The 23,505-nt window shown below is 45.4% G+C and overlaps 1 protein-coding gene across 4 annotated transcripts in view; it reads right to left on the bottom strand.

The window, feature by feature from the left end:
* Positions 1-21,339, bottom strand: part of NMT2 (N-myristoyltransferase 2) — a 30,871-nt gene extending 9,532 nt beyond the window's left edge. Inside the window, exons 1-6 of one of the 4 annotated variants that reach the window (XM_081834903.1) lie at positions 21,215-21,339; positions 11,230-11,365; positions 4,055-4,199; positions 1,601-1,719; positions 1,279-1,370; positions 919-1,035 (exon numbers count right to left, since the gene is read on the bottom strand). In XM_081834903.1, the coding sequence (XP_081691029.1) occupies positions 919-1,035; positions 1,279-1,370; positions 1,601-1,719; positions 4,055-4,199; positions 11,230-11,365; positions 21,215-21,324 (719 nt within the window). In that variant the 5' untranslated portion in view covers positions 21,325-21,339. The remainder of the gene's footprint in view (positions 1-918; positions 1,036-1,278; positions 1,371-1,600; positions 1,720-4,054; positions 4,200-11,229; positions 11,366-21,214) is intronic. The other 3 variants (XM_081834904.1, XM_081834905.1, XM_081834906.1) reach the window with 3 other exon arrangements.
* Positions 21,340-23,505: the final 2,166 nt, after the last annotated feature.

Raw genomic sequence — 23,505 nt, 5'->3', positions numbered from 1 at the left:
AGTAGCTGTTGGTCACACCTCACGGGGTGGCCAAGGGCGAACGCAGGACCTTTGGACCAAAGGAGTTGAGCCACCCCTCTTTTAAAACAACGAAGAATTCAAAGCTGGCTCCGTTCAGCAAAAGGAATGCTCAATTATTTCGAGAGAGAGAATATTCCAATGGTACGTTGGCTGTTTCTTATTGGAAGGAATGTGTTCTTTGCAGAACATGTACCACCATATACTATTTAACACATTTTTAAAATCCTGCCTTCCTCCAGCTGTATAAACAAAACATGTTTTGGAAATAATTTGCCAGCAACTTCTCTCTGGAACCCTCTTTCCTGGGGAGGTGCACTTGGGACGATTCCCTTAAAAGTTTTTTCTTTTTTTTTTTTTTTTGCACGGCTAGACAAGTTCTTCCCTTATTAGACAGACCTTTGGACTGTAAACATCTGGGTTGCTGCTGCATACTGGGGCCTTCTGACTTTCAAAAACTTTTTCGAAGAGCTTCATATTGCTGGCTTAACAGTTTGTGTTTTTAAATGTAGGGCGTTTTGATTCAACCTTGCTTCTAAGCACTAGCCTGGTAGCTCTTGGTGATCCTGAATTCCACCCAGGTGGATATGTGGAACCCCATAGACCAGGGCCTTGATGGACATCTTGGTTTTTGTTCGGAACTATCACAAAATAGAGCAGTATCCCACTATTTTGAATAGTAAGAAGTTGCCGAGGTGGACAGACTTGTATCGAGGACATTCCCAATAAACGCCAAAGCTGGAATCTGTAAATGGGACTTCAGCTAGTGTAACTGAATACAGGATTTCGACCTAAGAAAACAATGAACATCTTTCCAACATGTCCCTATCTGCCATTGATGAAACTGATTTTTAAAAACATGCCTAGCCAAAACTGACATCAGGCACGGTCAGGACTTACCTCTCATAAATCCGTATGTGTGCAGGAATGGCGCTTATGAACCCTACCAATTTTCTATTGGATGATACTCTGACACCACAATGCCATTGCGGAAGCCAGCCTGGAGGCCGCAGAGCCCTGGAAAGAAGAAAACCACAGGTTATTATTGTTATTTACAAAGAACCTAACAGCTTTCTAGGCACTGTTCTGAGATAAACATTTTTTAAAAAAATAAATAAATCCCTGCCTGCAGACTTGTTATGCAACAAGACATGACACAGAAGGAAAAAGAGTTGAGGAGGGACGAGGAAAACAAGTACAGTCAGGTACTAATTTTTTCAAAGTTTGCTACTTGGAAAAGCATGGAATTTTGTTACTCACCACAAGAGAAACTCTGGTGAATAGTCAAATCTAAACATATTATCATCATCTTCTACATAGTTTTCATTTAGCAGCATGTACAACTCCTTGAGCTGAAAAGGCATTAAGGGGAAAACATTAATCCCAATGCGCTAACTAGAACTCTGCACTGGACTCTGTAGTCCAGTGGCTCCAAGTCCATAGTAGTGCTGCATTTACTTCCACAACCTGTGCAAAACTGCCCTGGTGCCCAAGTGCATCTGTGCACATAAAACATGCCCAGTGGCGAAATATATGGGCCTCCCCAGCTTGGGTTTTAAGGACTGTAAGTAGTTCTACTTACAACTTCAGCGTTGCTCAGGTCCAAAGTGTCCCATGTGAAACCCTGTGGCAAAGAATATGGCTCTAGGCGGATGTTGTCCTTATCAGGCTCAATTGCGCCGTGAGATGTAATAACTTCACCTAGTTCATAAAAGAAGAAGAAGCAGGGAAAGAGGGGAAAATTTGCATTGTGTGTAGCTTACAGGCATGCTTCTGAAAATCCCCACTTTTAAGGGAAAAGGGGAAGATTTACGGAACGAATATGAAGTGAGAATATTACACGTCATAGTAAAGTAAACTTCAGGTTGCATTCTCCCAGCCTGCCCTCAATTGCTCAAGTCAGTCCAATGTACTGTATCTTGATTGGTTACATCAGCATAATCACACTGAGTACACAATTTCCCTGGATGTCACTGGTCAGCCTGTCACTTTTTGCCTCTTTTTGCTGAATGCTATAATGCATGTTTAATTGTTTTTTTAAGTTTTTTCTATTTTAGCTGTAAGCCGCCTTGAGTGCCTGTCAGGGGAAAAGGCGGGATATAAACAAAATAATAAGCATGACCGCTCTTCAAGATCACTTCAAATGCATATTCAAACCCCAACAGCAGACTCATGGCTCCCAATTAATGGAGTAATAATTTTCTACGGAATGGTGGAGGCTGGGAATTCAACACCCACTGGTATGACTCCTGCCTGTCTGTCAGAGAAAGGTTCCCTTTGGAAATTATATACTCTTTAAAAAAGCAGTTTTTCTTTAACTGGTTTTATACTTCTCATTTTACAGTCCATACTCATCCCTTTTCTCCTTTGACATTTCATCACAAATCCAATTAAGCATAAAAAAGACCGGACAGAGGAAAGGGTTAAAAAGCAGGGGTGGGACCACAGAGCTACAGTTTCAGAGTGGTCTAACAATTGATCCTTCTTCCCAGGGAAGTCTGGGAATTGTATTTCTGAGCTGGACCATAAAGAAGGCTGATCGGCGAAGATTTGATGCTTTTGAACTATGGTGCTGGAGGAGACTCTTGAGAGTCCCATGGACTGCAAGAAGATCAAACGTATCCATTCTTAAGGAAATCAGCCCTGAGTGCTCACTGGAAGGACAGATCCTGAAGCTGAGGCTCCAATACTTTGGCCACCTCATGAGAAGAGAAGACTCCCTGGAAAAGACCCTGATGTTGGGAAAGATGGAGGGCACAAGGAGAAGGGGACGACAGAGATGGTTGGATAGTGTTCTCGAAGCTGCCAGCATGAGTCTGACCAAACTGCGGGAGGCAGTGGAAGACAGGAGTGCCTGGCGTGCTCTGGTCCATGGGGTCACGAAGAGTCGGACATGACTAAATGACTAAACAACAACAGGGGGAATAGAGGCCTCCCAACTGCTCTCAGTACCCTTAACGAACTCCAAGGATTTTTTGGGGGAAGCCACGACTGTTCAAAGTGGAATAATATTCCTTTAAATGTTTAGTGCAGAGGAGGCCTGTGTCAAAGGGCCCTAAGTAGGCAGATATACCGTAAGTTGTTGTTTTTTTAAGCCGTGACTATATCTGAGGAGCAGCACCTGATGTTAAAATCCATCTGCTGTTAAGCTTGCTCTTTTCCCTTCTGCCTCTCCTTTGTCAACTCCCCCAGGATCCCACTGCAAGCTCGCAGAAATGAGTCTGAGCGCTCACCTTTCTGCTGCCCCCTTTGCTTAGATTGCTCTATTAAGTTCCATATACAGCGAAAGGATGATAGGGGTCGTAGAACTGCTAATGGATCGTAGGTATGTATCGCACTTTCTGACCAGCGTCCCCCAAAGTGGGGCAGAAGGGACAATGCAAACATGCCTGCCCTCCTCTCTCTCTGCTGGTTCATCAGGTGCCTTTTTGCCATCCTTCCCCAGAAGTTTCAACCTCCGATTAGACTGGGTTTTAATGCTGCCGATACACTTGCTTCTTTGTGTTGACCTTTAAAGCCCTAAATAGCCTCGGCTCAGTATACCTGAAGGAGCGTCTCCACCCCCATTGTTTTACCCAGTCACTGAGGTCCAGTGCCAAGGGCCTTCTGGTGGTTCCCTCACTGCGAGAAGCAAAGCTACAGGGAACTAGGCAGAGGGCCTTCTTGGTAGTGGCACCTGCCCTGTGGAACGCCCTCCCATCAGATGTCAAAGAGATAAACAACTACCTGACATTTAGAAGACATCTAAAGACAGCCCTGCTCAGGGAAGTTTTTAATGTGTGACATTTTCATGTATTTTTAATCTTTGTTGGAAGCTGCCCAGAGTGGCTGGGGACCCCCAGCCAGATGGGTAGGGTACAAATAAAATAATAATAATAATAATAATAATAATAATAATAATAATAATAATAATTTCGTTCTGGTTGTTGTTGCACTAGGATTTCACACGGTTGCTTCACAAGGCAGGCTGCAAATCGATATATTCAATCAGTCAGTCAGAATACTTTCATTATCCCGGTCCCGGCTACAGACTTACTAAGCTTGGGTACAGGCTGTGTATCCCAAAACTGGTATTTACGTTTGCTCGCCTCGTCAATGTTCTTTGCTGGGCCCTGACATGCTGACAGGAGCTCCATGGCTCTCTGAATATCTTGCAGTTTATGCATTGGAATGGCTGGATTCTGCAGGGAGAGAGAAAGAGAGAGAGATATGCAGAGTCAATTAGGGTGCATCCAGATGGGAATATTGCATTAGTTTTCCTGATTAAAATGCTAGGACTTCTGTCCTGTGTTCTAAGGCCCCGATCTCACTGCACACTACCTGTTGTGCTATGGAACTGTGGCTTCCTGACCGATATATCATGCTAAATTTCACTCGCACCAGTAGGTGTGGTGTGACACAACAACAACTGCCATTGGGCAATGTCACTACCCCTCCACCCTTTACACACATGTGTGTGTTTCTCTTTGTCCGTGATAACAACAGGGAACAACAATATATGCCGGGATAGAGCTCCAAATTTCATCACTTCTCTCCTGTGATTTTCCAGGTTCAAGGGGACTACAAATGGATCCCCCACCCCACCCCTTGGAATCAAACAACAGGAAATGAGTAGTAAACACATGCTATGTTGCCTTAGCTTTCCGGAAATGGCTTTTAGGATTATGTGAAAGCTCAAATATATTGCAGGAATTAACAGTTTTACTTTTATCACATGGTAACTTTTATTATATATGAATGAATTAATGCCATGTATTGCACTTGCTCTCGTCTAGATAATTTCTAACACTGCCTGCAGGTTCCCCATCCAGGAATGGCTGGCCTGTCTTGAAATTATTCTCCTCTTTCACTAATGTCTGGAACACTCTGGAGCAGAGATGGCCAGTGGGGTCTCCTCCAGATGCGGTCAGACCTCAGCTCCTATCAGCTCCACAGTCATGGCCAATGGTCAGAGATGATGGGAGCTGTGGTCCAGCAACATCGGTGGGTGGGGGTACTCCACTGGCCACCCCTGCTCTAGAGATGCATTGGGTTTGATCCAGATTTATGATAAGACTTTTCCTAGTATCACAGAAAGAGTGTGTGTGTGGGGGAGTGGTTTTGACCAATGTAATCTTCCCCCAGAAGCCCCATGGAAAGCTGCTCTGGAGGGTCAGATAATGCCCTGGAGCACCAGGCGAGGTGGGCTTGGGGGATGTTTGGGTGGCTGCTGTGACAGGTAAAGGATAAATGTAAAGATAAAGGACCCCTGGATGGTTAAGTCCAGTCAAAGGCGACTATGGGGTTGTGGCACTCATCTTGCTTTCAGGCTGAGGGAGCTGGTGTTTGTCCACAGACAGCTTTCTGGGTCATGTGGCCAGCAGGACTAAACTGCTTCTGGTGCAACGGAACAACATGACGGAAACCAAAGCGCACGGAAACGCTGTTTACCTTCCCACTGCAGCGGTACCTCTTTATATACTTGCACTGGTGTGCTTTCGAACTACTAGGTTGGCAGGAGCTGGGATAGTTCACTCCACAGTTTCTGCTTTCTTTTAAACAAACTTGCCAAGCCTTTCTATTTTTGAAATTTTCAGCTCTTTTTCTTTGCATCTACATTTGCCCTAAAGAGATGTTTGCAATACAAATATTGCAGCACTGGGTTTACAATACAAAAACTGGGCGCAGGAGCATTTTATCACCTCCCAACCTCCTGCTTTCCAGCCGCTGACCAAAGCAAATAAAGGTCAAATGGAAAGACAAAGTAAATGTAAAAACAGATGTCAAAAACTCTCTTCAGTTTGGGCTTATTAAATTTATATGACTTCTCATGACAAAAAAAAAAGACCTAAAGTGATTTACAACCAGAATAAAAATACACAAGCATATTAATACTGTAATATAAACTGATTTATGAGAAGTAGTGATGGCTACCACCTTGAATGGCTTTAAATGAGGAATAATTAAAAAAAGGTAATGGTAATGGTAAAGGAGCCCTGGATGGTTAAGTCCAGTCAAAGGTGACTATGGGGTTGCGGCGCTCATCTCGCTTTCAGGCCGAGGGAGCCGGTGTTTGTCAGCAGACAGCTTTCCGGGTCATGTGGCCAGCACGACTAAACCGCTTCTGGTGCAACAGAACACCGTGATGGAAACCAGAGCACTCGGAAATGCCATTTACCTTCCCACTGCCGCAGCAGTATCTGTTTATCTACTTGCACTGGTATGCTTTCGAACTGCTAGGTTGGCAGGAGCTGGGACAGGGCAACAGGAGCTCACCCCGTTGTGGGGATTTGAACCGCTGACCTTCCAATCGGCAAGCCTAAGAGGTTCAGTGGTTTAGACCACAGCATTACCTGCGCCCCAATAATAATAATATGCCGCCCATATCTTATTTCTCAATACCATATTATTTAAAAAGAGCCATTTGAAACCAAACACCATTATGCAAAAGGCATCAAACGAAGACAGCAATCTAAAACCGGCAGTTAAACATAGTATAAAAAGCAAATACGAACAACCCAACAAATCCAATTTGGCTCCCCAATGTTTTTTTTAAAATGTCAACATTCAAATGTCACTATAAGCCAGGATTGCTGGGCTCATTGTGGTTCACTGTGAATAAGTAATCTTTTGGTGCATAATGTTATAGAAATATATGGCACGACCACATTTGGAATGCTGTGTACAGTCTCCTCCCTCACTTCAAGGAGGACATTGCAGAGCCACAACTGGCCAACTCAAGGGCTATGGTTTCAACTCAATCATACAATGATGCTGAAGCACTCGCAGTGGACCACCAGCTCATGAGCCACCAACTAGGATGGCTCACTGAACTTAGTCCACTAGCACTTGGTCTTCCATCTCATAGCTCTCAGATGAAGCCCCAAAACAGGTGAGCTGGGACTTGGTACCCACTTACAACATACCTCAAAATGTAGTGCTGCCTCTAAAAATCTGAATTCCCCCCCCCCCAACCCTGAACTAGCAAACTTATTCTGTTCTGCAGGCTTTAAACCAGGCATGGCCAAACTCGGCCCTCCAGATGTTCTGAGACTACAATTTCCAACATCCATGACCACTGGTCCTGTTAGCCAGGGATGATGGGAGTTGTAGTCCCAAAACACCTGGAGGGCAGAGTTTGGACATGCCTGATTGAAACCATATGGAACAGAAACTGTTGCACTTGTCTGCTTGTACATGACCTACCACACTACGGAGCTAGTTAAAAGTTAAATTGTAATCATATGAGAAGCCCTCAAAATGATGCCCGGGAAAAGAGAGACTTCCAGGTTTCAGGAAACCTCTGTGATGAAAATTGTAACGTGAAACAGTCCAATAATCATGGCCTTTTATTTGTCAACTACTGGAATAATAAGGGAAAAGACAAGATAAGTCACTTTTCTTTTCTTTTTTTAAACGCTTTAAATAGTGATTCCCACACTTTTTCAATTCACAGAGCACCTGGACTTCGAGGTGCTCTCAGCAGGAAACTTCTGCTCTGAGATGTTGGCTGTCATCTTTGCCATCAATACAGGTGTTTAGCCTGAATGAACTAGAATTAAATACTTTGAAGAGCTGATTACAGAAACATTGGGCTGTTGGCAACGATGGCACAACAACTCCTACAGATGGAATTAGCTGAAACTTGGTCAGATGGATGGTTTTTATGTAAGAGATTGCAAGACAATTAAAAAAAAAAAACCTAGCCACTAACTTAACCCTCCCCCCGCCCCCCCCAATTTGGGAAAAGTCTACCATTACTCCATTTCCCAGTTAACAATTGTGGTACCACATTCTGTAGCAGCTTGCAGATTTCTTAGCTGTTTTCAAAGGCGGCCCCACAGACAATGCATTGTAGCACAGGTAACTGAAGTCAGGCGATCATCAAGTTTGGGAACCACTGCTTTAAATGAACTTGTTTCTTAAACTATTGCCCCGACTGACTTGCGAATACACTTTATGGGTAACAGATTAACTCAAACATCCTGTCTGCCAGCCTTGTTTGTTTTCTCTGCTGTTTTCCAATATCATATAATAGGTTGAAACTTTGTTAATCTATCTTAAAATACAATTTAGGAAAGAAATAGGGGTGTAAGCACAGGCTCATTTCCTTCACCTGCCTGAGAAAGGGAACTGCACCAGGTGAGGTAGAGGTTTCAGATGCTGTGGTATCGTTTTAAAAATACAAGAGATCAAACCCACATTTGAATAACCACCGACAAATCCCTCTACACCAAGGACCAGTTATTCAGCCACCTCTTTTGCCAAGTGGTTTCTGTACACACAGCAGCTGGAAAATATCCTGCAGCACTCATGGGAATCAACGCCACCCGAAAATGATCTGGGGGCGCGCTGGATCAGACATCACTTCATCTGCATGACAGCAATCTTCGGAAAGGAAGTTGTATGTAAACAGCAGAACCTGATCCAAATCTTAAGAAGACTAGCCACTGAAAGTTTCTTTTGATTAGGTGCATCTAAGCATCAGAAGGAGGGCAGAGCCACTATGCTAGCTGTGTGGCAGGTGGGTTGCAGTTGCTTACTGGGAGGGAGGTGGGAAGGTGTAGGGAGCAGGGCTGGGGGGGGTGTGGTCAGCGCAGTGCAAATGCACTGGCAGGAGCACCATATTGGCCCTGCTGGTGCATTTGCAACATGCTGAGCTCTCTGCCTTTTCCCGCTCCCTGTAAGCAAATGCAACCCACATGCCAGTAGCTCTGCCCCACCTACATCTGCCAAACATGGGACAGAAAGCCATGAATTTGAAATCCATACTGCATGACCAATCCACAGCACATAACCATAGCACAGAGGTTTTCAACCTTCTTGAGTCCATGGCTCTCTTGACCAAATACAGTGGTACCTCGGGCTAAGTACTTAATTTGTTCCGGAGGTCCGTTCTTAACCTGAAACTGTTCTTAACCTGAAGCACCACTTTAGCTAATGGGGCCTCCTGCTGCCGCCGCGCTGCCGAAGCACGATTTCTGTTCTCATCCTGAAGCAAAAGTTTTTAACCCGAGGTACTATTTCTGGGTTAGCGGAGTCTGTAACCTGAAGCGTATGTAACCCGAGGTACCACTGTACATTCTTTCTGTGGCACCCCTGTGGGGCTCAGGTGCCCAGTTATGTCACCCTTTGCCTGCAGAACTGGCAGCCTCTCACCCTTTTTTCAAACACCCTCCCTTGTGGAGAGTTCCCTTAGCCTCCTCTCCTTGGGAGTCCTCTGGGCAGCCGCTGCTCCCACTCCTGGTCTCTGGGCTTCCCACCACCTGTCCCAAAGATAGGTGCCATTTGCCTACAGAGCTGATAGCCAGGGCTGCTGCAACAAACAGCTGTGCAAGCCTTTGTCAGGCAGAGATGTGAGTGGGCATCAGAGGAAGGAGGGAAAGAAAGAAAGAGGGACAGAGGCCAGTGTTGTCCACAGCACCCCTGACCATCATTCAAGGCACCCCAGGGCGCCACAGCACACTGGTTGAAAACCACTGCCATAGCACATCAAATATACCCAATCAGCCATGGCATCCACAGGAGGATTTTGATGAGGCCTGTGTTCTGTCAGATTTGCCCGAGATATCAACCTGAGGTGGCACTTGTCTGAGGGGAAAACCAACTACAGAGGAAATGCACACGGAAGCGATGTACTGGCAATCAGAAAGCATTTACTTGGAGAAGAGGCTTTTGAGATTCAGGTGGAACTTACTTCCAAGGAAATCGGTTTAGAATCGCTGCCCTCAGAATAAAGTTGAGGCAACAGAAGGCAGCAACAGTAAACAGTTTCAGTCTGAAGCCTCAGAACTTACGACAAGCTGCAATCGTTTGTAAATGGAATAAAAATAACCTCAACCCGACGCTACGGAGAACACAATGGGTCACAGGCAGGCTTGAGTTTTGCTGACATACAAAGTAGTACTTGGTCTTTGTGATTTAGCAGAAAAACCTACAGGCCCTTTCTGTGTGGGTAGGTATGCAATTATATTTCTACAGCACTGCGGGAAGAGGTTTAACAACCTAGCAGTTGTTATGCTCAAGGCAATCTGGTGGGGTGCGCAGAGCAAGACAGAGAGTTGCTCAGAGAAATGGGTTCACGGAGGTTCTAAGAAATGGGTTCACAGAGGTTCTCGTATTTGAACTCTCTGTCACTCTGTCCTGTGGTATTCACTAGAAAACACTATGACTAAGTGGTGTTATAAAGCACCTACCGTCTCATGCCCAGTGTTGCCAGGAATTCTAAGAAATCAAAATATCAGTGTTTTCGTAATCCCTGGTCAAAATCCAAGATAGCTTTGAAATGTTCAGCCCACCATCAGTGATTCTGAATGGCATCCAGTTCTATCCAAACATAAGACAAAAGACTGTACCTTGGACCCATCGTGCAAAAATTTGGCTGTGATACCTTAACAGTTATTCAAATGCAAAGCAAGCAAACAACTTTTCAAAATACGCAGCAAGAGATACATGCAGAGAAGCAGCAGAACAAACACCAGGCAAAACCAGAAAGCAGGTAATTCAAAGTAATTTGTGCTGTAACTACACAAAACGACAACTGAATAAAATGCAGATTTGTGTCGAAGGCCTCCAACTATAATGGACGTTCTAATATTAGATCCACTTTCCTTAGGAGTAAGGCGCTTTGAACTCATTGAGCCTTACTTCTGAGTAAACACATACAGGATTACACTGTTAGATCTTAAAAAAAAGGGGGGGGGGAATCAAACCAGTGATTCTGAATGGCATCCAGTTCTATCCAAACATAAGACAAAAGACTGTACCTTGGACCCATCGTGCAAAAATTTGCCTGTGATATCTTAACAGTTATTCAAATGCAAAGCAAGCAAACAACTTCCAAAATTTGGAAAACTACTTAAAATACATTTTGAAGATAGAATAGTAATTATAGTGCATCAAAATAAGACAACAAAATTAAATGAAGATTTCTTACATTTGGCACATATGAACCTTTCCGAGATAGGAGTCCTACAAAATGGTTGGTAACAAGGGTAATGAATTTTAGGAGCCAAAAAGAGAGATGGAAAGGTTCTAATTTTGGATTAACAGGATAGTAGAACCTGACATTTAGACCTTGAAACGTCTATTAAAGTAGCCTTTTTTCTGTCGGACAGTTGCGTTTACCTGCAATTGTGACAAGCAGCCCATTCAGCGCGCCCTTCACCTAGCACTGCCTATTACGATTCTCACACTATGCTACCAAAGTTAAAATGAAGCCCAGGCTCTCACTTTTGAAGGTTGCTGAATTTTAATCTCCTGGGAGTCAGATGCAGAGTCTGATTTGGTACCTCCGGAATTTGGCTTTTCCTTTTTTCGCTTCTGTTTCTTTTTCTTCTTTTTCGCTCCCAAGTCTCCTCCAGGACTTCTGTAAAGAAATTGAGAGTGGGGAAAAGATGACCTGGTGTTGTTTTTAAAACACATGCACCCCTCCAAAAATGTACCAAAAGTAGCTCAGGGTGGTTCTTTTTGTCATATTCAAAAATATTCCCCAATTCTGCTACAGAAGGAAAAATAAAATTAAACCTTGGAAAAGAGGCGCATTCATGCAGTCTCTGTATTTAAAAGTGGAGCTAAATTACCGTACATCATCTCCCTCCCCAAAACAATTCCATCCCCTGTCCCCAAAATGCAACCCTCACATGGAAGTACCTTCTTTGTAGTGAAACATAATAGAATGAGGTTCTTTGGGAAGAAAAAAATGTAAGACTCAGCTATCTGAATTGCACTGCATACACTCCCAGCATCCAGCAGAACAGATCATATTTGAAAAATGCTGATACCTGTATCCTTCACAGACATCTATGATATCATTATTTTCTGTATCAAGTTTATGTGGCCTCGTCTGCTCTGCACAGGACTATTTTTACCACACCTCCACAGAATCACGAAACTGCTTTGTGGTCATCAGCATATAACCTAATTTTAAAATGTCAACCTAGGGGGAAATGTCTTCATTTAAATGTTCGCGTCACACCATGGAATGAAAGAGAGATTGCAGTCGTCCCCTCCCTTGAAGCTTGAGATCAAAAGGGATTGTGTGCTCAGTACCACAAAAGCAGGAGATTCTAAATACAGCAAGGAATTTGACATGATCACATCTTTTAAGCAGCATTATTCGCTTGCAAACCTTTCTCTGCACATCGGTGCATGCAAAAAATGGCACCGGATACTGGATAAAAAAATTTCCTGGTAGTTAACAGCAAAAGGCTTTCTGTGTTGCTGGAAGATACCTGTTACTGTTATGCTTCCCAATTACTCACACACAGAGCAAATCTATTTTGGTTTTCTACCAGTTTAACTGCTATGGCTTTACCCCTCGCAACAAATTCTGGGAAGATGAGGGTAGGTTTCTTTGTTTTGTTTTGTGCAGTGGGTGGTGATGAAAATTTCCACTGGTGCTCCCGAACCCTAAACACAGAACTACAGTTAGGCCTCCTATTTCATTTTGAAAGTAAGCCCATTTTATCTGAAATTTCCATTAGCTAGGTAGGCCTACTATCTGGTTCCTTGAAGAATTTATGATGGAGCCTAGGAACCTAACCCTGCCCCGCAATCCTCTATCACAGTGTTGCCTTCGAAATGTTGTCAGACTATAACTACCACCATCTCTGAGTCATGTCCTCTCTATAACATCCTCTGCTGTGAATTGGTTTCCTTTTAAACATATTGACTCTTCATATAGCCAGGGTGGTGCCCTTGAGATGTTGGTGGTCAGAGATGGAGGGAGTTTGGAGTCCAACGACATCTGGAGGCCACAGGTTCCCATTCTGATTTTATGGTCCTCCCCTTAAAACCAGGATGGAGAGCCTGTGATGTTGTTGAGCTCAAACTCCCACCATCCTAGACCACTGCTGTGCTGACTGGTGCTGATGCGACTTTCATTTCTACAGTATCTGGAGGGCACCAAATCTACTCTTACTTAATATGTCAAAAACCCTCAGCAGCAACTCAAAATATTCATACAATGTGCTAGTTCTTGCATCCAGTGTCAGAAACTCAGATATATAAGCTAGGGGCCAAATGGCTCCTTAAACCAAGGTTGCAGTCACCAAAACGGAATGTCTAGTTGCCATTTTGGGGCCAGGCAGCTCTAAAGTCTTATTTTCCAAATGATGGAACGGCTGTGATTGATTCTCAGTTAAACATCTGACTAGTTCAGATGACAATCTTAAGTTAGGGTAAGAGCTTTGAGAACTTAAAAGCAGAAAAGGCACTTTATCCAGGGATAGCCCACATGTATATTGGCTTATTCCTACAGGATATGGTATTTGTGTGTGAGAGCAGTCCAGATCCAATGATCCCCTGGCATGTACCTCCAGATGGTGGAGATGTCAGGCGCCATCCTGGCACCCAGGCACCTTCTCAGGTGCAAAATATGCCTGGCTAATTTTGAATACTGCATATCGCTAAGGTAAAGGGACCCCTGACCATTAGGTCCAGTCATGACTGACTCTGGGGTTGCGGCGCTCATCTCGCTTTATTGGCCGAAGGAGCCGGCATACATCTTCCAGGTCATGTGGCCAGCATGACTAAGCCGCTTCTGGCGAACCAGAGCAGCACACGGAAACACTGTTTACCTTCCCGCCGGAGCGGTACCTATTTATCTACTTGCACTTCATGCTTTCGAACTGCTAGGTTGGCAGGAGCTGGGACCGAGCAATGGGAGCTCACCCTGTTGCGGGGAATTGAACCGCTGACCTTCTGATCAGCAAGCCCTAGGCTTTGTGGTTTAACCCACAGCGCCACCCGTGTCCCTAAACATGGTTTCATGCTACATGCATAAGCAAAGCTCATGGTCCCTGTGCTTTGCCTGCTTGTTCCCTCAGCACTAAATCATGGTTAGCATTAAATATGAACCAGCCCAATAATTTGTTCCTTTTCATGACATACAAGGTATACATTTTTCTGCATTTTGAGGAACGAGAGGCAATCAATTCCATTGTGCTTTTATTTACTGAACCCCATCCCTCATTAGTAATTGCTGATGTATTCCTGTCATTTGCTTATTTACTGAGGATGCATCGCTATGCTCAACAAATTTCAACAAGTGAATGGTATGATTCACTGCCCCGTAACACTAGGCAATTGATGGAACAAGGCACCTTGCTATATGCATACTGTAGAAGTGACAGAATCAACAGCCAGGATCCAAAGGAGCTACAACATCAATTCCATGTGCCCATATAGTGGCTCTGGACTCCTACTGTGGCAAGTTGTTATCAAGCCCAGTGATTATGAACCAACCTAATTCTCATCCTTGGGCACAGGTGTGTATACGAGCTGGACCTAGAGAGTAGCAAAGCACAACTTTTGCGAACCTGGTGCCACAGCTGATGAGTTGCAGTACAAAACATCTGGACAGCATCAGGCCTAACAGCATGCAATTGTGTTGCACTTTAAGCAGGTCTGGGTTGGAGACTGCCCCAAACCCCATGTAACCCACCCTGAGCATATAAATGCAATTTTTTAAAAAACCAGCTGAATCAGATTTGTTTTAAAATATTTGTGCAGTCGCCATAAGTGACAAGGAATTGCATACGAAGTTGTAAGGAGGCTCGTAGAGGAAAGATGGTCTCTCCTCTGTGTCCAGCACAAAAACAAAGTGAACTGGGTTTTTTTTGGGGGGGGGGGAGGGAAGGTTAGTAGCTTTTAACAACTTCTTTACAAGGCAGACGAAGTGTTCATAACTACTTCTGCTTGCAGCCTACTTGCACATTTATTTCAGCAGTGAACTTTTCACTCCAACCAATACATTTTGCACTTCTGTTTGCAGAAAGGAAAACAGGGGTTGAAAACCTGATTTGTCTTCATGACAAAAAGAAAGCCGCAGCTATGCCATAGTCCCTTGCGTTAAATTAGGATGAGTGAACAAGGCTGTCTTAAAAAATTGTATCTGAGGAAGTGTGCATGCACATGAAAGCTCATACCAATAACAAACTTAGTTGGTCTCTAAGGTGCTACTGAAAGGAATTTTTTAATTTTTTAAAAAAAGAAGAATGAAAAAGGGGGGGGTGTATTTTAACCCAACCTAATTCTGATCAGGTGTACAGAGTCTGGCCCTCAGAACTTTGCACACCGATTATTTCAAACACCCCAGGGGAGAAACTGCTGGCAGCAATTTAATTCCAAACTAATACTGATTTTTTAAAAAGCAGACCTATTGAGAGGCAGGGACATAGCCAGAGGCAACTCCAATAGTTACGGTAGAGTCAGCCTTCCTAGATGAGCTTTATAAATAAATTAAAAAGCAAGAATTTTTACAAGCCCTTACATACATATACATTTTTTTTAAAAGGAAGATGGGACTTTATTCTCTGAGGGAATGTTCCCTCCAATTATTAGGTAAAGCTCCCTAACTCGGCTTCTATAAATTATTTTTCACCTAGCTAAACTGATCTGCAGTTTTGTTGATGTGAAAATTTGCCTATTTTTGCTGTCTTCCATCTGTCAAGGGCCTATGTGTATTGCCTAAGGATGGAGACAAATCTAGGTAACAGCTGGATTTTGTATTTTCAAAACTGGGACATTAACTATTGTATGTTTCTTCCCAATACAACTTGAAACCTGTAACACACCAAACAAGAGCCTCATCTGAATGGCTGCTACCTCCTCCCACATTCCATCTTAAGACTGTGACTAAATGCAGATTCTACCCACAGCTCCTGCATCAGCCAACTCCCCCCACAATCGTATACCATCTCGCCTGGTGAACATGAAAGCTCGCACACCATTTTGTAATGCTTCGGTCGACCTAATAAAGACATTGTCCTAATATGGATTTTTGAATACTGTCATTAGTTATTTGGAGCACACCTATGGTCCAAAAGAAGCATAGTTCAAATGTCCATATGCTTCCATGGGTTGTTGACTGATCACCTGGAAGCAATTTTTCCTTACCACCAACAACCAGGCTAGTGGCTATTTACGAGCCTCCTCGGGTCTAGACTGCCTGGCCTCTCTTACTACTGGCATTGGGCTCCTTCATCTGAATTACACCCATAGAAACCAGAGGTCAGTAAGCTGTGCTGTCATCTACACACTGAGAGAATAGCCTTATGGGAGATATTAAGCCAAATACTTTGATTACAAGATGAAGCCTTTGAGTGGGGCCTTTTTAGAGTGCCATACCTCAGTGTTAGAGCACACGTTTCACATCTAGAAATTACTGGATTCAGTCCTCTGCATCTTGATTTAAAAGTACTGTTCCCTGTGGCAGCAGTCAATATTCAGCTAAGTGGATTTATGGCCTGACTCTGTATAAGGCAGCTTCATGTAGATGTCAGGCACTGTGGTGCAACCTCAGGATCCCAAGCCCATCCAGTTCCTTATTTGGATGGACTTCAGCTGACCCAGGGGCCTTGTGCATTTCAGCTGATTTAGCACAAAGGAGGGGCATTCAGTTTAAGCAACTGCATTTCAAGAAAATTGCGAAGCAAAGCATAGAAAAGAAAAGCTGGGGAAAACTTTGGAGAGATGTTTGGCCCATGGGCCTTAGGTTGCCTACCCCTGCTCTAATTAGTTCTTGTTATCTCAGCAGCATAGTGCAAATTGAATGATACAGCTGGAGTCTATGGAGAGCTGAAATTACCCTTTAAAGAGGATACACACAGCATACTTGTAAAATGTTTGCAAAGACAGTGGATACCTAGCAGGTCCCAGGCTTTCAAGACACCAGTGAGCTTCAGAAATCCTTTAACCAAAATGAATAAGGAGCCTAGGGGAATCATCATCCATTACGGTTTTATTTATTTAACTAAATTTACAACAGTTCTATCTAATCCCCAAAGCTGTTTAAAGAATAAAAACAAAACAGGCATTACTGATGCCAAGAGGCAATCTTAAAACAGAACAAAAACCAAACAAGCAAGATAAAAAAAAATGGAAGCCAAATAGCCACAGAATCCATCAATTCTCAAATCTGCCTCTCCACACAAGCCAGGTGTGCCATGCTTCTGAAGTCCAGCTGGTCAGTCCAGCTACCTTTTGACCTGGCAACGTCCAATGTCATGATGTCCAATGACTGGCAGGGGCTGTGGCTTGGCCAAAATGGGTCTGCCATGCCAAATGGGGAGGACTGGAAGCCATAATGAGACCCACGAGCCAGAGGTTTCCTCGCTGTCCTAGGATATCACTTCCAATTAACAGAGGCCTTACTACCAAAGTGCTTGTGGAGCAAAAATATTCCTCCATTGCCAGATGTTATGGGGCCAAATGCACCTCCTTGAAGCAAAGCATTCCACAGTTTGGGGGCAGATACTGAAAAGGCCCTGCTCCAAGTAGATGCTGATATTAACATCCACAGAAGATGGTATTATCTGAAGCAGGACTTTGCTGACAGATCTTAAAGTGGATGGGGAGAGAGCTGTGTGGGAAAATACACCCAGGACATTTTAGCAATAAATGTGAGAGTGACAAACATACTTGTAATCAGGGTGTACTAAATCTGCAGCTCACCAAGTGTCTACTCAGTGGGCAAACCCCAAGTTTGTCTTGTATAATCTGTGCATTGGCCAGAAGGACGCAGAAGGCACCTGCTAAGATGATTCGATACACCTCTAAGCATCATCTAATACTTTTGCTTCTGCCACAACTTAACTTCTTCTTTCAACAGCAAAGCACATTTATTCCCTTGGCAAACATTTTACGTCTGCTGAGCAACAAGACAATCTTGTTTTCCAGCCCTCCAGCTTTATTTGTGTAGTTGCCTTTAATTTTAGACAATTTATCTGAGTTAGGAAAATCTGAATGCCTCTCTTTCAAACACTAGAAGCTTTTTTTAAAAAATAAAAAGAAACCAACATATCTGAGAAAAAGAAGGGGAAAGTGTAAGAAGTGACTTCTCTTAAAGCCCATGAATCATACTTCCCATTTGCGAGACACAGGGTTAAATAGTTTTGGGTTGCAAAAGGGCTTTCCCCTGATGAAGTCAAACTGAAATGAGGTGTTTCCCATTATACACTGGACACAACCTGGGTCCAGTGGTTGGGCACATGCTGCCAAGTTCAGTCCCCGCCTTCTCCAAACACAGCTGAAAAAGACTCCTGTGTAAAACCCTAGAGCAGAGGTGGGGAACCTTTTCCAGTGGGCAAGTTTCTGCACATTCACACAGCCCTCTCTATTCATCCAAACAGCAGGAAACATTAGCAAGGACACATTATTATTATTATTATTATTATTATTATTATTATTATTCTACCATCCTTCATCTGAAGACACCTCCTGAGAGGTTCACAACAGAAAAATGCAAAATAAGAATACAACATATCAGCCAGGCAAAAAAAAAAGCCACAATCAAGGACAGCACATATCAGGACTGATGAGGGGTGTGGCTAGAGAGGCTGTGTGGCCTGGGGAGAGGCCACAGAGAGAGTTCTGGCACCCAGACTGAGGTTCCTCATACCTGCCCTAAATAGTCACTGTTTATTACTTTTGGAAATCCTAAGATGAACCAAGGTACGAGGCACCTTCCTATGTTCTAATGTCAATACCACAAGATGCAGTGATGGCCACCCAATTGGATGGCTTTGTAAGTTCAGACAAATTTATGGAGGATCAATGGCTACTAGCCATGACGGAGGCCATGGTCTGCCCTCTATGGCCAGAGGTTGTCTGCTTCTGAACACCAGATGCCGGAAACTACAGGAGGGAAGAGTGTTCTTGTCCTACTTGTAGATCTCATACAGGCATCTATCAGGCTGGCCACTGTGGAAAGAGGATGTTGGGCTAGCTGGACCACTGGTCTGATCCAGCAGGCCAAATTAGACACAAATTTGGCATGTGGACCAGAGGCTCCCCCAATTCCGCTTTAGTTGTTGCTTGTTGTGGCACCAATGTCAGAAATAAGAAGATGCACCAGCCATAGCTATCTGCCCTACACCTGGCATCATGTATGAAGGCAGGGTTTGCAGGTGCCACCAAAGAGCTCGCTGGCAGTGCCTGCAAACCCACCGTTGCACACAGTTTGAAAGCAGCGCCAATGAGCTGACCAGTAGCTCCTGCAGATCCCTGTGACTTTGCCAGCAGAGCCTAATTTCCTTTGCCCGGGCTCAAAGGGTTTGATCATGAAGGTGAGGGTCTGGCTCACCCATGATCTAAAAACACAGCTCCTTCTTCATATAACAGATCAACCCTAAACAGGCAGATATGGTGGTACATCCTCTATATAGAAGATAAGCTGCATCCTAACTGTGTTTCCTGCCCTTTCAAAGACCTCCTAGGTGCTGAATTTAGTGAAACCTGCATTTCTGGTGGTGCAAGTTATGCCATGCTCTGTGAGCGAGACCAGGGAACAGAGGAAATTAGAAGGCAGTGTAACTTTGTTTATCTCTCTACGTATCTCCAACATGCCCCTTCCATACCCTTTAAATGCCCCTTTTTGGTCCTGGACCTGTGCAGCTTCCACTGGCTTAACTTCCATGAGCTGTCCCTCAGCCGGCCTAAGCAGAAACATCAGGAAAAGTTATTTATGCCAGCTTAAGTTCAGCCAGTGGTAGGAGGAGATGGGACAAGATTATATTGCACATCCTAAGCTCTCCCAACCTGCATACCTGGAAGGAAGGATTGCATCCTAAGTCTGACTATCAGATTCAGGAGAGTCTGCACAGCAACACAAGCGAATTGGTCAGTTAGCACCCAACACATTTCCCATGATAGGTAGTTACTAACCTGGGAAAACAACTACTTTTCCCCTCATTGATTTTTCTAGTTGGAACCACTCAGCTTGCTGACTGTACAGTGGTACCTCAGGTTACAGACGCTTCAGGTTACAGACTCCGCTAACCCAGAAATAGTACCTCGGGTTAAGAACTTTGCTTCAGGATAAGAACAGAAATCGCGCAGCGGCAGTGGGAGGCCCCATTAGCTAACGTGGTACCTCAGGTTAAGAACAGTTTCAGGTTAAGAACGGACCTCCAGAACGAATTAAGTACTTAACTCAAGGTACCACTGTATATGTATGCATAGCAGGTACATTTGCAAAAAGAAAATATCACTGAAGCAGAAATCTCCCTAGGTGCTTTACACCTGACTGCAAGTTCAGCCCTCCCGAGCCCTTTCAACTTAAATGAGGGCTTGATTAGTGAATCAACCATAATATTAAAAAGCACTCTGTGCATGCTCAATGTGTTTACCGGCTTTTACCTCTATCTGCATCAGAGCTGAGCTGCGGCTTTCAGAACCAACCACACACTGCATATAACTCTTTGATACAAGTTTTCTCCTCCAAACCCTATTTATTATAGATTACAGTTTTTTTCTGGCTAGAGAAGTCACACATTCTTTGCTTTACGTGCAAGAAAGACTTTGAGGGATGGGGGATGTCAGCAGGGCTACAGATAACCCACTGCAACCTAATTTCCATGGGAGTGATGGAGTGGACCACATCCCTGGGTTCTGCATCAATCCATCAGAGACTGGTACCACTCCCAGACACTTTAGCGGTGCAAACAGCCCTTCCCTCTCCCGGGGTGGGGGGAGCAAGCGAGGGGCCATATCCTTGCAGCCGGATTTAGCTCTGTGTGTATGTAGGTGTGTGTGATAAAAGGCGTTCAGGGCCAACTCGGTCTGCACTGAGGGATGTTGACGGCGCCCTTCTGAACGGCAGACAAACGGCTGCAAAACACGAGAGACTGTCCACAAAGGAAGCACGCGGGAAGGTGGGGGAAGAGAAAGAGGCAACCGCGGAAGGGGGGCGGCTGCTGCTGCGGCGGCTGCGGCGAGTGCAGAGGGCGGCCAGGCCACCTTCCCAAGCAGACTCCCTTGCTCGCCAGCTGCAGCAAATGCCAGGCCAAGGGCCGGGCGAGGGAGGCGTCGGGTCCGCGTGGAGGGACCCCGGCTTGCACCCTGCCTCCTCCGCGGCCACCCGGCAGCTGCAGCAGGAGCCGCCGCCGCCGCCGCTGGGCCCCGCGCCCCTCCGCCCGCCCAAGGCGCGCAGGGGAGCGGCTCGCTCTGCCTTCCCACCGCACACAAAAGCGGCGGCCGAGCCCAAGGCGGCCGCTTGCACCCGCGTGGCCTGCGCGCTGCCTCCCGCCTGGGCCGCCGCCGCCTTCCCCGGGCCACGCCGCGCGCCGCCAATGCCGCAGGGAGCCGTCGGCGGAGCTGGCTGCCCACCCACCGACCCGCCCGCCAGGCCGGGCCCACCCGGGCTCCGGCGCCGGGCTGCAGGCGAGGCGAGCGCAGCTGCGCCGGGCTGGGCGGAGGAGGGTGGCGTCCCTACCCTTTGGAGTGCTCCGTCTCCTCTTCATTGTCGCCGTCGATGCCGCAGGTGTCCTGGTCGTCCAGCTCGAGGCTCTGCTGGCTGGCGGCGGACTCGCTGTCCTCCGCCATCACGGGGGGAAGGTGGGGGGGGGGGAGGGAGGGAGGAGGGACTCGCCGGCACAAGCCTATGAAAGGCAACCAGCTTGGGCGCGCAAGGCGGCGGCGGCGGCGGCCGGAGGAGCTCCCCCTAGCTGCGGGCCTCCCCCCGTCGCTGCTCCGCCTTCGCTCGTCGCCAGACGCAGCCCGGGGAGCGAGACGCCCCCTCGCCGGGAGGCCGCCCCAGCTGACCAGGTGAAACACGGGGGGGGGGCGCTCCCTGCTCTCCATCCCCCGGGCTCAGGATTGCAAGGCTGGCTCGAGCGCAGTCGACTCATCCGCTCCTGAAGTTTGCTAAACCTGCACCAATTTGTAGTCAAAACAAAATAAAAAAATTCCTTCCAGTAGCACCTTAAAGACCAACTGAGTTAGTTCTAGGTATGAGCTTTCGTGTGCATGCACACTTCTTCAGTATCTGAAGAAGTGTGCATGCACACGAAAGCTCATACCTAGAACTAACTCAGTTGGTCTTTAAGGTGCTACTGGAAGGAATTTTTTTATTTTGTTTTGACCATGGCAGACCAACACGGCTACCTATCTCCAATTTGTAGTGTTAACGGGCACGTGCGTTTTAAGACTGCTGGCTTTGCTTATACGTTAATAAATGTTATATTCGCAATCGGCTCTGTCTTCTCATTCATCATATATATGATGAATGAGAAGACAGAGCCTATACAATAAACAAATTTGCGCAGGCTATATGTATATCTAAAAGCCTGCACACATTTGTATATTTTTAACGTGGAATTTTATTACGTAGATGCGTTTTAAAACTGCTGGTTGCATTTTAATAAATTTTATGGCGACTTGTTTTTAATGTGTGGGTTTACCGGGGTTAAATGAATATTCCTTATTGTTTTATGTAAATAGGTCAGAGGCACAATTAAAAAACATTCTAAAAGTGGGGAGGATGAATAATGTACATTGTTTCCTTTGGAGCTATGCATGCCTGTGTGGCAGCACCTCTTCAACTTAGCAGAGGTGTTTCCCTGTTTTCTCAAAGTGTTGGTGCTGATTTTTAAAACCCTAAACGGCCTCAGTTCCCTGTATACCTGAAGGAGTGTCTCCACCTCCATCATGCAGCCCAGACACTGAGCTCCACCTCTGAGGGCCTTCTGGTGGTTCCCTCGCTGCGAGAAGTGAAGTTACAGGGAACCAGGCAGAGGGCCTTCTTGGTGGTGGCACCCTCCCTGTGAAACACCCTCCTTTCAGATATCAAGGAAATAAACAACTATCTGACTTCCAGAAGACATATGAAGGCAACCCTGTATAGGTAAGTTTTAATGTTTGTTGTTGTTGTTTTTCCTGTGTATTTGTTGGCAACCCAGTCAGATGGGCAGAGTATGAGAAATAAATTTATATTAATATTACCCATGGTTTTTATGTTGGGGAAAGTCCTGTGCAGGCACCCATTGCATGGGTGGTGGTGTCCCCAACCCTGAACTCTGTATGGTTAACAGATGGGGCTTCATGTGGCCATCTGCATGTGTACTGGATCCACTGGATTGGGGCCAAAACATTCCATCCATTCTGTGAAATTAAACCCACATTTAAATTAAACCCTCTGTAGCCAAAGGATGCACACGTTCTTTAAATAAGCCTGTTATACTAAAAAGCAGTGTGCCCACTGTTTACGTAAGGGAGTGAGGAACCTATGGTCCTCCAGATGTTGGTGAACTTCAATTCTCATCAGCCCCAGCCAGCATGGCCGATAGGGATGGAATTTGTAGTTCCAGCAACATTTGGAAGGCCACCCCCCCCCCACTGTTGGCTTACATGAATAGAAGTTTTAGAGGAAATTCACAAGGACGAGGCTGGACTAAGAAGAGCCACTAAGCAAAAGCCTATCAAATTCCAGCATCTTGTCCCGTCCCCCCCAGTGGAAAGCCACAAGCAGGAACTGAGTGCCCTGGTTCTCTCCGACTGCTGCTATTCAGCAGCTATTCAGAGGCACCTGGTCCTGGAGGTAACATAATACAGCTACTGTGACCAGCATCCATTGATAGCCAATGGATTTACCCAATCTGCTTTTAAAGCCACATAAGTTGGCCATCAACACACATTGTGGTAGCAAATTGCAACATTTAACTGTGCAGTGGCTAGCCAGATCCATTCTACCTCTCCCCAACCGCCCACACGATTGACTGTTTTTTT

Source organism: Podarcis erhardii (genome assembly GCF_964252035.2).
Source record: "Podarcis erhardii genome assembly, chromosome: 12".
Classification (NCBI taxonomy): domain Eukaryota; kingdom Metazoa; phylum Chordata; class Lepidosauria; order Squamata; family Lacertidae; genus Podarcis; species Podarcis erhardii.
Note: the sequence above shows the minus strand (reverse complement) of the source record. Positions and strands in the feature narration are given on the sequence as shown.